This window comes from Epinephelus lanceolatus, chromosome 20 (genome assembly GCF_041903045.1).
Source record: "Epinephelus lanceolatus isolate andai-2023 chromosome 20, ASM4190304v1, whole genome shotgun sequence".
Classification (NCBI taxonomy): Eukaryota; Metazoa; Chordata; class Actinopteri; order Perciformes; family Serranidae; genus Epinephelus; species Epinephelus lanceolatus.
In genome coordinates this window covers 7,621,492-7,633,704 of record NC_135753.1, presented here as the reverse complement: position 1 = coordinate 7,633,704, position 12,213 = coordinate 7,621,492, and the positions used below count along the sequence as shown (strand labels likewise).

The 12,213-nt window shown below is 39.2% G+C and overlaps 1 protein-coding gene across 1 annotated transcript; it reads left to right on the top strand.

The window, feature by feature from the left end:
- The first annotated feature begins 1,872 nt into the window (after positions 1–1,872).
- Positions 1,873–11,157, top strand: eif2s3 (eukaryotic translation initiation factor 2, subunit 3 gamma). Its single transcript, XM_033638145.2, has 12 exons — positions 1,873–2,023; positions 4,377–4,440; positions 4,542–4,669; positions 4,884–5,005; positions 5,143–5,237; positions 5,321–5,479; positions 6,366–6,500; positions 6,722–6,816; positions 7,888–8,032; positions 8,381–8,550; positions 8,793–8,965; positions 10,670–11,157. The coding sequence occupies exons 1-12, from the start codon at positions 1,955–1,957 to the stop codon at positions 10,731–10,733; spliced, it is 1,419 nt and encodes a 472-aa protein (XP_033494036.1). The 5' UTR covers positions 1,873–1,954; the 3' UTR covers positions 10,734–11,157.
- Positions 11,158–12,213: the final 1,056 nt, after the last annotated feature.

The window sequence follows — 12,213 nt, the reverse complement described above, 5'->3', positions numbered from 1 at the left end:
AACCCAGTCTTGGGCAAGTTGCATGTGATTAATTTACAAAATAAATGTAAATGCAATCAATTACAGTGACCAAGAAAAAATGTTATCATATCACAGCTACTAATCAAAATGTTGGTGATTACAAGGGGTTACCTCAAAGTATATTCAATTCAGGATGATGCCTTCCTTTTACCATATTTCCAGTTAGAAAACTACTCAAAAAGTAACCAAATGTCCTTGATTAGGTAATTGAAAGTTACATTTCTTATTACACTTTACCAGGGTAGCTAGTAATCTGTAACATATCACATTTCAAAAGCAACCTTCTCAACAGTGGCAGAGGGCCATCAGTGGTGGGATGTACTCAAATACATTTACTCAAATGCTCCACTTTAAAATTACCTATATTTTGTTTTTTTATGCCACTTAATACTTCTTCTCCACCACAGATTCAGAGGGAATTAGCCTACTGTACTATTTAACAACATTCCAGGCCTTCTAAAGACCTGACTGCAGTTTCTTTATATAATCTAAGAACTGCATGTTCGTGTTGTGCTTATAAAACAGGATGGTTTTTTTTTCAACTTACACTACCCAGTATGTAATACAAATTCTTCTGAAATGATGAGATATTAAAGCTAAGTCGATACAGAGGCTAAGTATTTTTATAATTGTTTGTCATTTTGTAGCCTACACAAACCTGTCAAATATTTTATGGTTCCAGCTTCACAAGTGAGCAGATTTGCATCTTGTCCTTTAAATAATCGTAATAATCTTGAAATTTGTACTATTGGTTGAAGAAAACATTGTGAACCTGTCACTTTGGGCTCTGGGTAATAGTGCTGCTGCCGTTTCTTACACTTTGTTTTTACAAACCAAACAATCAATTGATTGTTGATCAATCGATTAAATATCAGCAGGTTAATCTATAATGAAAATAATCAGTAATTTATAGTTCAAAATGAGCTTCACCTCAATCAACTACAACAGTAAAATCTGGGTTTTACAACATAAGTAATAATAATCTAATAATATACTATATAATATAACAATCAGTGGGACATTTTTCTACTTTTACTATTTTACACTTCATAAATTATAGTATTTATGGTATTTGTGGTATTAGTACCTTTTCTTCAGGAAAGGATCTGAATGCTTCCTCCCACACTACACATAAGGAAAGACAATGCAATTTTATTTGAATAGGCTACGCACTGCATTGTACAGAAAACTCAGTAACCTTACATTAAAATGCATGTGTAAATACCCTCTTTACGGACCTTAGGGCAAGTCTTACATTATCCAGGGGGTCAATTCTTGTAGAGGGGCTAAAATACAGTTGCAAATATTTCTAGTTTAAAGACTTTCATTGGGCTATTTCAGTTGATGATGTGTTACAAAGGTGCATATTCACAAATTAATATAATAATTGTATTTAGTTAAATTTCAAACTAATTGACACTACGGCTAATCTGGGGTCAGGCAGTATTCCAGGTTTTGTTAGAGAACTACAAATCACACAACAGGACTACAAAACATATTTTTGATGACCTCTTAAAACAGCGACGGACCTAACACATGGACAAAAATTTTTTTTTTACTTTTTGGAGCAAGACAAAAATAGTTGGTTCCTGTGCACAGTTCTGTGACAAACAGGTGCTAGTGGTATATAAATAGCAGCAGATTTACGACATAAAATATATTTTATAATAAAAAAAAAATTGCATCATGCATTGTGGAAGGACCCCGTTGGATGAGTCACGCAAATTGCAAATCACGTCTCTATCATTTATTAGCGAAAAACAAACGTTTAACAGACGTCTTGTTTTAAACATATATGATTTTCTACCACGACTACGAAAAGGGGAACATAATTTGATGTAATAACTGATTGTAGGAAAAGGACAATCTACCGTTTTCAGCGGTTGATCAGGCATTCGCCAGAGCCGCCTTATTCATTCCCTTTTCATCCAAGATGGCGGGTGACGAGTCTGGTACAACGCTGGGTCAGCCTCATCTGGCTAGACAAGACCTTAGTACTCTGGTAAGTGTCAGCTTAACGGGTTTCACAGCTTTGTGTTTTCATTTTGGTGGCTGTCGGTCCGTCGTGTTGCCAAAACGGTTACACAAAAGGTGAATTTCTTTACCGCTAACGGTGACCGGTGCTGCGCCGCCACCACCCGGCACATGACAGGCCCGGCGGGGCGGAGAGCTAATAGAACCACCAACAAGGATTAGCTTCAAATTAATCAACATTTTGAAATGAGACAAACGTTTATGGATAATATGTATTTACAGTGCTGTAGTAGTCGCTGTCTTTGTCCTATGTCAGTAATTTCTGTGTAGCTTATGCCCCAGTTGGATCAAAATGTTAGCGTCATATGCTAAGTGGAAGTAAAATCTACAAAAATATCAATGGGAGTCGTAACGGTGATGGAAGCAGACGCACGAATTCAGAATAGTCCCGTTTTGTTTGCAGGCTGTTATCCGTTATACATCAAAGTTTGATCGGACAGTTATTTATAAAAACATGTTATTAGTTGAAGGTGTTGTTAATGGTGTTAGCAGGATTGGATCATAGGTTAGCACCCCTTTGTGTTTTCATTATAATCAGCAGACAGTAAAGTAAATGATAGAGACAACATGCAAGTGAGTGATACTGAAAAAAACAATGATACCCAGAACTTTTGTCCAATATTTATATATGTCACTTGAGTTTTCAGTTAACGATTACGATTCAGGTGTTGCAGCAGCATGAAGACAGTATTAAGTACAAATAAATAGAGAAGTTAAAATCATTAATAAGATGTATGAGATAAGATAATCCTCTATTAGTCTCACAGTGAGGGAAATTGCATTACTACAGCAGCAAAGTGGATTGTGCAAATAAGAGAACAGTAATTTTGAAAAAACAAAAACACAATGCAATATACTAAGTTTGTGTTGGTACAGGTACAGATCATACTAATAAGTAAACAGTAGAAAACAGAACAACTAAAATAAGTAAACAGTAAAAACAACAGTGCAATATCACTTATTATATTGCCTGGCTGATGAATGTTTGAAGTATAGGTATTGCACAGTTAAGCATATACAGATATTGCATCTGAGTGATAATTGTAGATAGTAAAAATAAAAGATATATGAAGATATAACAAAAAGACAGGCTGAATGGCTAGATTCACATTATAGCACGTCAATTGTAGATTTTGCACAGTTGGTATTCACTGATATTGCACATGAGTGATGACTGATTGTCAATAATCAGTTTTGGTTTGTGTGTGGTCTACTGGGAGTAGTTTTGGGTGCATAGTTTGACAGCAGCAGGATGGAAGGACCTGCAGTATCTCTCCTTCACACACTGTGAGTGAAGTAGCCTGTCACTGAGGGAGCTGCCCAGTGCTTTCAGAAGTGTCCCGCATGGGGTGGGGCATGTTGCCCTTAAGAAATGAAAGCTTAGCTATCATATAGTCATACATACAACTGGAATCACAACAGAAGTAAAAATATAAAATATACAAGAGCAATTAAAGATGAAGTTACAAGATAATTGATAGAAGTATGGTTGATAGCACCTAGTATATATGTACACACCAGAATAATACACAATATGAATAAGTAGTGTTATCTGTATTAATATAGCAACATATTAGAAGAGTAAATTAGTATACAATGTATTAAGAGCTCAGAATTGCTACTCTATAAACCATTGAGACCCCTCAGGTCATAGGGGACAGGTCTGCTTTTGTCCTCAGATTCAAGACTAAACATGGAGAAGCAACGTTTAGTTTTTGTTGGTCAAACTCCCAGAAAACTGCAGGTCTGCTACAACTCTTGAGTTCTTTTAAATCAAGGCTGAAGACTTCTCTGTTTGCTGCTGCCTTTTGTTTAATCAAATATTTATTCATTTCTTGCACTACACTGTAACTTTTATTTAAAGTTCCTGTCTTAAAATATTTTAGCTTGTTTTTAATTTTCTATTCTCTTGCTCTCTAAGTAAGTTTTAATTGTATTTAAATGTCCCTTATGATGCGTTTGTTTTGCACTTGTCTTGATGATTTTGATGTGTGATGCAGAACACTTTGAATTGACTTGTTGTAATGTGCTATACAAATAAATAGAATAAGGTGCAATATACAAACAGACAGAAGCAACAGCACTGGTTTAACATATGTCACTTTGTGTGTCTGAGTTGCGTGTGTCCAGTTCATATGTTTGCAGAGTCAGTGCGGGCCAGTGTTTGCATGTCTGTCACTCTACCAGCTTCTTTTGTTTCTATTCACCTCCAGGATTAAAAAGAGCGAGGCAGCGCTGCTCTGCTCACAGGGAAAACCTGCCAATGTTCTGTGCTGTTTTTCAGTGTGTGATTAGTCTAATGTGAGTTGTTCTCTTGGCAGGATGTGTCTACTTTGACGCCTCTCTCTCAAGAAATCATCAGCAGACAGGCCACCATCAATATTGGTATGTGAATCAGATAAATATTGATCAGACTTTATGTCTTTCAGCATGTTGGAAATAGTAACTGAGGACTTCCTGCTTGACTTCTGTCTTTCCTCTCTCAGGCACCATCGGTCATGTGGCCCATGGAAAGTCCACAGTAGTGAAGGCCATTTCTGGTGTTCATACTGTCAGGTTCAAGAATGAGCTCGAGAGAAACATCACCATCAAGCTAGGATATGCTAACGCTAAGGTAAGTGGCACTGTGGATTGAATTTTCTGAAGGTAATCAGGACCTTTCCCATCTACCTTTTTTTTTTAATTTTGAAGGGAAATGCCTGTGTGATTGGAGCTTTGCCCATTTTGACATTTTCCAACTCCTATGTTAGAACAGGATCCGATTTTCATGCATGCACAACATTAAAAATGCTCAATACATATTAATTTACACTTCCATGTTACTGTAGGTCTATAAGTTGGATGACCCCAGCTGTCCCAGGCCAGAGTGCTACAGGTCGTGTGGCAGCAGCACTCCTGATGAGTTCCCTTCGGACATCCCTGGCACCAAGGGTAACTTCAAACTGGTCAGGTAAGACTGAGGAGAGACTGGTTGTGTCACAAAAGTCTAGATTAAGACTTATTAACTTTGCAATCAGTTTGACTAAACTGGTAAAATCTGTAATATCTTTATTCATTCATCAGTGGGACTTTTTTTCTTTCTTCCAGACATGTGTCATTTGTGGACTGTCCTGGTCACGACATTTTGATGGCAACCATGTTGAACGGAGCTGCTGTCATGGATGCAGCCCTCCTGCTCATTGGTAAGTCTCTTAGTTGTGTGTTATTTACTGCCAGTTTTCTCTTTAAAAGTCATCTGATTATTGTTGTTGTCTGTGTCTCCCAGCGGGTAACGAGTCGTGTCCTCAGCCTCAGACGTCAGAGCACCTGGCGGCCATAGAGATCATGAAGCTGAAGCACATCCTCATCCTGCAGAACAAGATTGACCTGGTGAAGGAGAGCCAGGCCAAAGAGCAGTACGAGCAGATCCTCGCCTTCGTACAGGGTGAGTCAACATGAAAGCGACTAAAGCTTTATTTGCACAGTACTAGTGTTACCCATAATCTAGCAATCACGCCACCATGTCTGTGTTCTGCGTGACGCATTCACGTGAAATAAGCAAAGTCTGTATTTTATGTTATCCATCGGATATGATGCCCACTGTCATTTGTTACTCCATGCTACACAACACGGTAACACTACACAGCACGACTGGCACTGCTGTACAGTGTTAACCTCCCTGTTTCTTTTTAAATTCAGGTTAAGTAAACAGAACCTATTTTGCCACACACTGTCACATCATCCATCTCATCTTCTTTCAAGATCTTGTTCTTCTGATTGATTTGAGCTTGCTCTTTTCGCAAATGGGTCTCTATGCTGTGCAGCGAGATGAGCTTCCTGCACACAAAATGCTGTCAAAACTTTAATTTATATTTGCTAGCAGCCTCCATAAGTCTTGACCAAGAAAGGAAAGGAAAATCATCAGATAAAGTTACCTTTAAAAAAACCCAGACATTTATATTAGAAGTTTGTGTAACTCACAACAACACTCATTGTTTCCCAAAATAAGTTAGAACTTTGGTGTCACACTGAGCAAATGTCAGGTTTTTAGCCATCTTTCAAGCCTTCAGGGGTGAGAGTTTGTTTCTGCAAAGATTTTGGTTGGAGTATTACCTGGAGTATACTGATGTTGAGCTAGTGACAGTGATCAATTAATTTTAAACACAACAGCTTTTAAAATGACCTGCAAAGCCACATTTTTCAGGCCTGTTGAATAAATGAGCATCTCCAGGCACCCCACTTCAAACTGCTGACCTTACAATTCACTTTTATCTTTCTCTAAACCATTTGGTGACCATGACTTGATGTTGTGTGTGATGATCCTCCTGCAGGCACAGTGGCAGAGGGCGCTCCCATCATTCCTATCTCAGCACAGCTGAAGTACAACATTGAGGTGGTTTGTGAATACATCGTGAAAAAGATCCCAGTTCCTGTCAGAGACTTTATCTCCGAGCCCAGACTCATTGGTAAGAAAATACACACAAGTCACCTTTTTTTTTTTTTTTTTTTTTTTTTTACAACCTGTTGTGTGTTATTTGCTTTTTGTTTTCCTTCTGTCATGCTTTTAGCCTTTTAGCCTCATTGTACTTACATTTTTATTTGCTTTTCTGCTGTGAAGCACTTTGTTACATAAAATTCTTTCTCAATGGTTTTGTGTGGTGTTAAATGAAAACACTCTGTATTCCAGTCATCAGATCTTTTGATGTGAACAAGCCTGGCTGTGAAGTGGATGATTTGAAAGGAGGTGTGGCAGGAGGAAGTATCCTGAAGGGTGTGCTCAAGGTGAGATTTGTTCTTCATACTTTCACCAGACAAAACTGTGATTTGCTCTTACTGATTTGCTCTTTCAGTGAATTGTTGTAAAGATGTACAACAAATAAAACAATGTATGAATGCACCTCGGAAAAGCTCAGATTCCGTCTGGCAGCACCCTCATGCTCGATGTTGCTGCGTTTTCTGACTTAGACAGTTGCATCTGGTTTGTTACATCTGTCAAAATGTCTCCAGTCAAACGATACCTGAGTTTGATTCTTTTTGTGCTGGGGGTCTGGTCCTAGACGGTCCCAGCTCCCTGCCAGATCGGCAAACTGTTGCTGCTCTCTCCCTGGTGAATTTGCCTGGTTAGCACAAGCTAACATAGCAGCAAGGCTAGTATCTTGCACCAAGCTGTTAAACAGTCCCAGCAAACTCACACTGGAATTGAAATGGCTAGACACTATCATTAAATCCATTAATAATCGTTAGATGTTAGCCGAGAGATGCTTGCAGTTAAGTCCTGCCACTGTGTGTGTGTTCCCCCTAACAATATTTCGCAAGGGCACAGTCACTGCATCCTGGGCTTAGTGCCGCCCAAGACGATTGTGATTGGTTTAGAGAAATAAACATTCTAGTGCGTTTTTCCTCTGTAGCAGAATGGTAATATTGTGATTCCAGATCTTTCTCAAGCACTAACACGACACTGTAGACATAGGTCTGGCTGCGTGAGACCAGCTACTTACAGCAGATGGAAAGTAACTTGGGCACAAAGAATCTCTTATCTTAGTGTGAGATGAATGTTAATGTACCTGTTCCTGACAGCTTTTCTGTGGTTCCAACACAGACAAGTTGGTTGTTTTTCCCTAATGTGCTTCACAGGATTAGTTGAGATGTATAAACTTGTATGTGTATCTTTACTGTTGGCTCTCCACTTGTATTGACCTTGGGTATTGATTGCTTCCTACAACAGACACTGATAGAATGAGAGGTTACAGTTTGGATAGAAGTATAATCACAGTCTTTCTGCAGTAATCTACCTTTCCAGTTGAGTTTTCCTCTAACCAGTCCTCCACCTTCTCCTCTCTGTGTGATCTCCAGGTGGGTCAAGAGATCGAGGTGCGGCCAGGTATCGTGTCCAAAGACCACGAAGGAAAGCTGATGTGCAAACCCATCTTCTCCAAGATCGTCTCTTTGTTTGCTGAGCACAACGACCTGCAGTATGCTGCACCCGGAGGCCTTATTGGTACGTCCACACATTTTCACCTTTTTATGTGATTTAATCTGAGGCCACTGCAGGCAGAAGCAAACTGAAGCAGCAGGTTAAATGCTGATGTTTTCAATGTTTCTGGCTTTTCAGCTTTCCTAAATGTGTTTGTTGCTGTGATGCAATAGTCACTGTGACTTTATAACCTCACCTTTATAGCCATGGCCAGCTTGCGTCTGGTCTGTAACTCACTGAAACAAACAAACAAAAAAAATATAAAATGGAATAAATACTTCAAAAGGAATTGCACAAAAGATGAAAACTATAAGCACAAATGACAAAAGGTTTCACCAACGGTTTAGCAAAGTAAACTTTGTTTGTGTACAGGTGTGGGCACTAAGATCGACCCGACACTGTGCCGGGCGGATCGTATGGTGGGTCAGGTGCTGGGCGCCGTTGGAGCGCTGCCAGAGATCTTCACCGAGCTGGAGATCTCCTACTTCCTTCTCAGGAGGCTGCTGGGAGTCCGCACAGAGGGAGACAAGAAGGCTGCCAAGGTGAGATGTGCATGTTGGGAAATGTAGTTCATTCTGAAGTGTAAGAAAGGAGCAATGTCGAAGAATTTTAGAGCCATAACTGAAGATCCAACTGTCTTTAAATTACAGTAGTACTATTGAAGGCCTTGAAAGGTATCATTTCAAGTCTTTAAATGTTTTGGTTGTGCTGAGATAGTTACCTTGACTTGTGTGGGATGAACTGTGTCATGACACCATCTGTTTATCTTTTTGTGCCTCTGCAGGTCCAGAAGCTGTCTAAGAATGAGGTGCTGATGGTAAACATTGGCTCGTTGTCAACAGGCGGCCGCGTTAGTGCCGTGAAGGCTGATTTGGCCAAGATCGTCCTCACTAACCCCGTCTGCACAGAAGTAGGAGAGAAGATTGCTCTGAGTCGACGTGTGGAGAAACATTGGCGGTGAGGAACAGAGTCTTTACAAAGTTTTCCAAACCACAATTATTTTGATACAATAATATACACCTTGCCGGTGTTTATATTTGTATGTTCAAATTGTCAGGGAAATTTTTTACAGCACAACCTGCTCCTCTTCTTGGGGTCTAGGTATTGTGTTGGCCTAATAAGGAACAAATTTAAGTTTTGTACAAGTGCTCACATATTAGATAGCTAACAATCAAGTAACTGCAGCGCCAGAACCAATTAAAAGATAGTTTTGATATAAAAACGTGTTGACTTCTGCTTGATGGCATTTTAAACCTCTTAATAAATGTCACTGGCTGGGGCGCCCAATAGCTCAGTGGGTTGAGCAGGTGCCCCATGTTTATTGCCGAGGTAGTCGTAGATTCCATTCAAGACTGCAGCCCTTTGCTGCATGTCATCACCCCCTTCCACGCTTAATATTGTCCTATCGATTTACAGGCAAAAGCCCAAAAAAGATCTTGTGTTCAGAGAATTTAACAGCGCGTTATTATCTCAGCTGCCTTCACAGCAGCATGTATGTTACCCTGAGTGGAGTATCTCTCACCCTGACCAGAAGGCTTGGAGCAGGAGGCAAAGTATTTAGTTCCTTTACTCTAGTGAAAGTAACTAATACCACTGTACTTAGGACTTGCTTAGAATTTGAAGGTTGTGACTGGAAACTTATGTATGACTTGTACATGTGTGACTTATTTCCACCGCTGACAAGAAGACGCTTCAAAGGTTTCTTGTACTTTACTGGAAGGCTGTAAAGGTTTACACTTGGGTTGAATATGGTTTCCATAGTAACAGAAAATAACAGACACATCACTATAATTGACTACAATATAAACACAATACTAACGTAATTAGTTAAACTAAAAGTCCTGTCATTTTGTCCACAGGGTATCAATACATGAGATATGCAGATATGTTTAATTTTAAATGAGAATAACATGGACAGTCAAACTATGAAATTAGAAATCATCTCTTTGTTTCTAGCAAAATATTTTTTAGATATTAATTGACACACATAACCTTCTCTACAGCCAGCAAGACAACCCGTATCCCAAACATATCTATCAAACTCACTGGAGTGGACTATCAGGCAAACCAAACGAGCCAGTAAACCAGTTAACTACTCCAAGTAGCTGATTGGCTCCTCACATGCTTGTATACATGCTGTCCAATAAAATTGAGGGGGGTGCTGTGCCTAAACTGGATGTAAACTGCAAGCCCTCTTAACAATTACTCACAGCAAACAAGCACAGAGAGATGAATCTTAATCCTTCACCACAGACATCATTTGTCTTTGCAATTCAAAGCTAGCCTGCATGCTTGTGTCATTTTTAATGTGTTTCTGTCCAGTATTTAATGATCACTGCTCACTAAATAAAGGCTTTTTTGGTGTGCTGGAATCTGGACAATCAAATCTGCGATAATCATTTACTGAGGCAATCGTTTTTGTGGCTCTGGGACCTTTTTCAAGCATCAACAGGAAAAGAAATTAGTTTGAGTGACTGTTTGCAAAATCAGAAGTGTTGTTAGAGATCAAGACAGAAGGAATTTTAGTAATAAGAGAGGAAAGACGCAAACAGCATTTAGTAAAGATTTCCTTTCATATTCATCTGGGAAATTGTTTTCACAAGACCGTTAACAAATCTTTATATTGTCATCTGATTGGCTCCTCTTCTTTTTCTTCCTCAGTCTGATTGGATGGGGACAGATCAGGAGGGGTGTGACCATCACACCCACAGTGGACGATGACTGAGGGGAGAGGGGGAGAAAACGGAACGTCACAGTAGCAACGCCCTCATCAGCTGGACATCACAACCATCGCCCTCTTCTTGGCTTTTTTTTTTGTTTGTTTTTTTTCCACAAGGAGGAAGGAAGGGAACAGAACAGGACATGTCAGTGTTTTAAAGATGCCTCCTCCCTCTGCTCTTCTTCCTCAGCAGTGACATGAGAGGGTCAGATGACCCTGTTCTTTTTTTTCTTTTTCTTTTTTTTACTTCACTGAGGAAGAAGAGCAGAGGAGAAGAGGAGGCCCTTTAAACTATCATAACAACCCTCCAGAGAAGGTTCACATGCATCAGCCCCTTTCAGAATGAGACCTGGAGGTTTATTCAGTGCAGAAAAGATCCTGTACTATCCACAGATTTCTGTCAGATCTAATAAAATACATTTGGAAGATATGTGCTCGTCTGTGAGGTCTGTTTGTCAGGTTTACATTTTTGGGACTTAATATGCAAACTTACTGCAGAGAAATAGCAGACAAGCAAAACTTAATTTAAATTGCATATTACATTCTAGGTGAAAGCACAATGTCCTGTACATGTGTCCTATCATGGACTATTAGCCACAAACACCATGTGGATAGTGTAAACATAAAAAACAGACATAAATATCATGGAGAAGTCATTGTATGTCACAATCACATTTTCCAGGCCTGGAACGGTCATGGAATTTTGTGTTGTTAAATTGTTAGTTATCTTCCGTGGATAACCTTCCGCATAATGTCACATAAAGGCAAATTTATTTTCTGCAACTGTTGATGTATCGTAGCTCTTACACGTGTCTGTGTGACAACGTTTTGTTTACCATCACTTAGGTTTCTTTATTTTCTTCCTTCGAGGATTTGCTGCTTTTCTTTGTCTCATGTGACAGTAAATTTGAAGTCTTTGTCGGTCAAAACAAACAATATGAAGGTATTTCCTTGGGTTGCAGGAAATCACTGTTCCAAAGCTTTACTATATTCTGATAATTTTTTACACACAACACACTTTCTTGAGCAAATAATGGATGAGCTGAGTAATCTGCTGATGAATTGATATTGAAAATTAGTATTAGTTGTGGACTCCGGTTTACAGCATTCAACACCAGTTTGATAACATAGTAGTAGTATTTGATTTCATATGTAATGCTTTTGCTACACTGTGGTGTGTATCTACACTCACCTGGTTTAAATGAAATTGGTCTTATAGTACAGTCCAGCAGTAAATCCCCCCCTTCACCAAGGTATTATACTGACAGCTGTTTCTGTTATTCCGCCAACCTTCGCTCATATCAATGGGGTTGACAAACTATTAGAAATACCTGTCAGCGTAACACGGTACAGGTGCTCATATTATCAATGATAATGACAATGAGACTAATGATCCTCAGGGGAAGTTCACAGACTCCCCAGGAGTATGTGAAGTATATAAAATATATGTAAATAAAGATGAGCTCCTCCTTTACCAGCTTCAACA

Excerpts from the sequence above, each read along its gene's own strand:
- eif2s3 (XM_033638145.2), top strand. The coding sequence starts at position 1,955 with ATGGCGGGTGACGAGTCTGGTACAACGCTGGGTCAGCCTCATCTGGCT. Across the intron at positions 4,670-4,883 it reads TAGGATATGCTAACGCTAAG|GTCTATAAGTTGGATGACCC; the intron begins GTAAGTGGCACT and ends ATGTTACTGTAG. Across the intron at positions 5,006-5,142 it reads GGTAACTTCAAACTGGTCAG|ACATGTGTCATTTGTGGACT; the intron begins GTAAGACTGAGG and ends TCTTTCTTCCAG.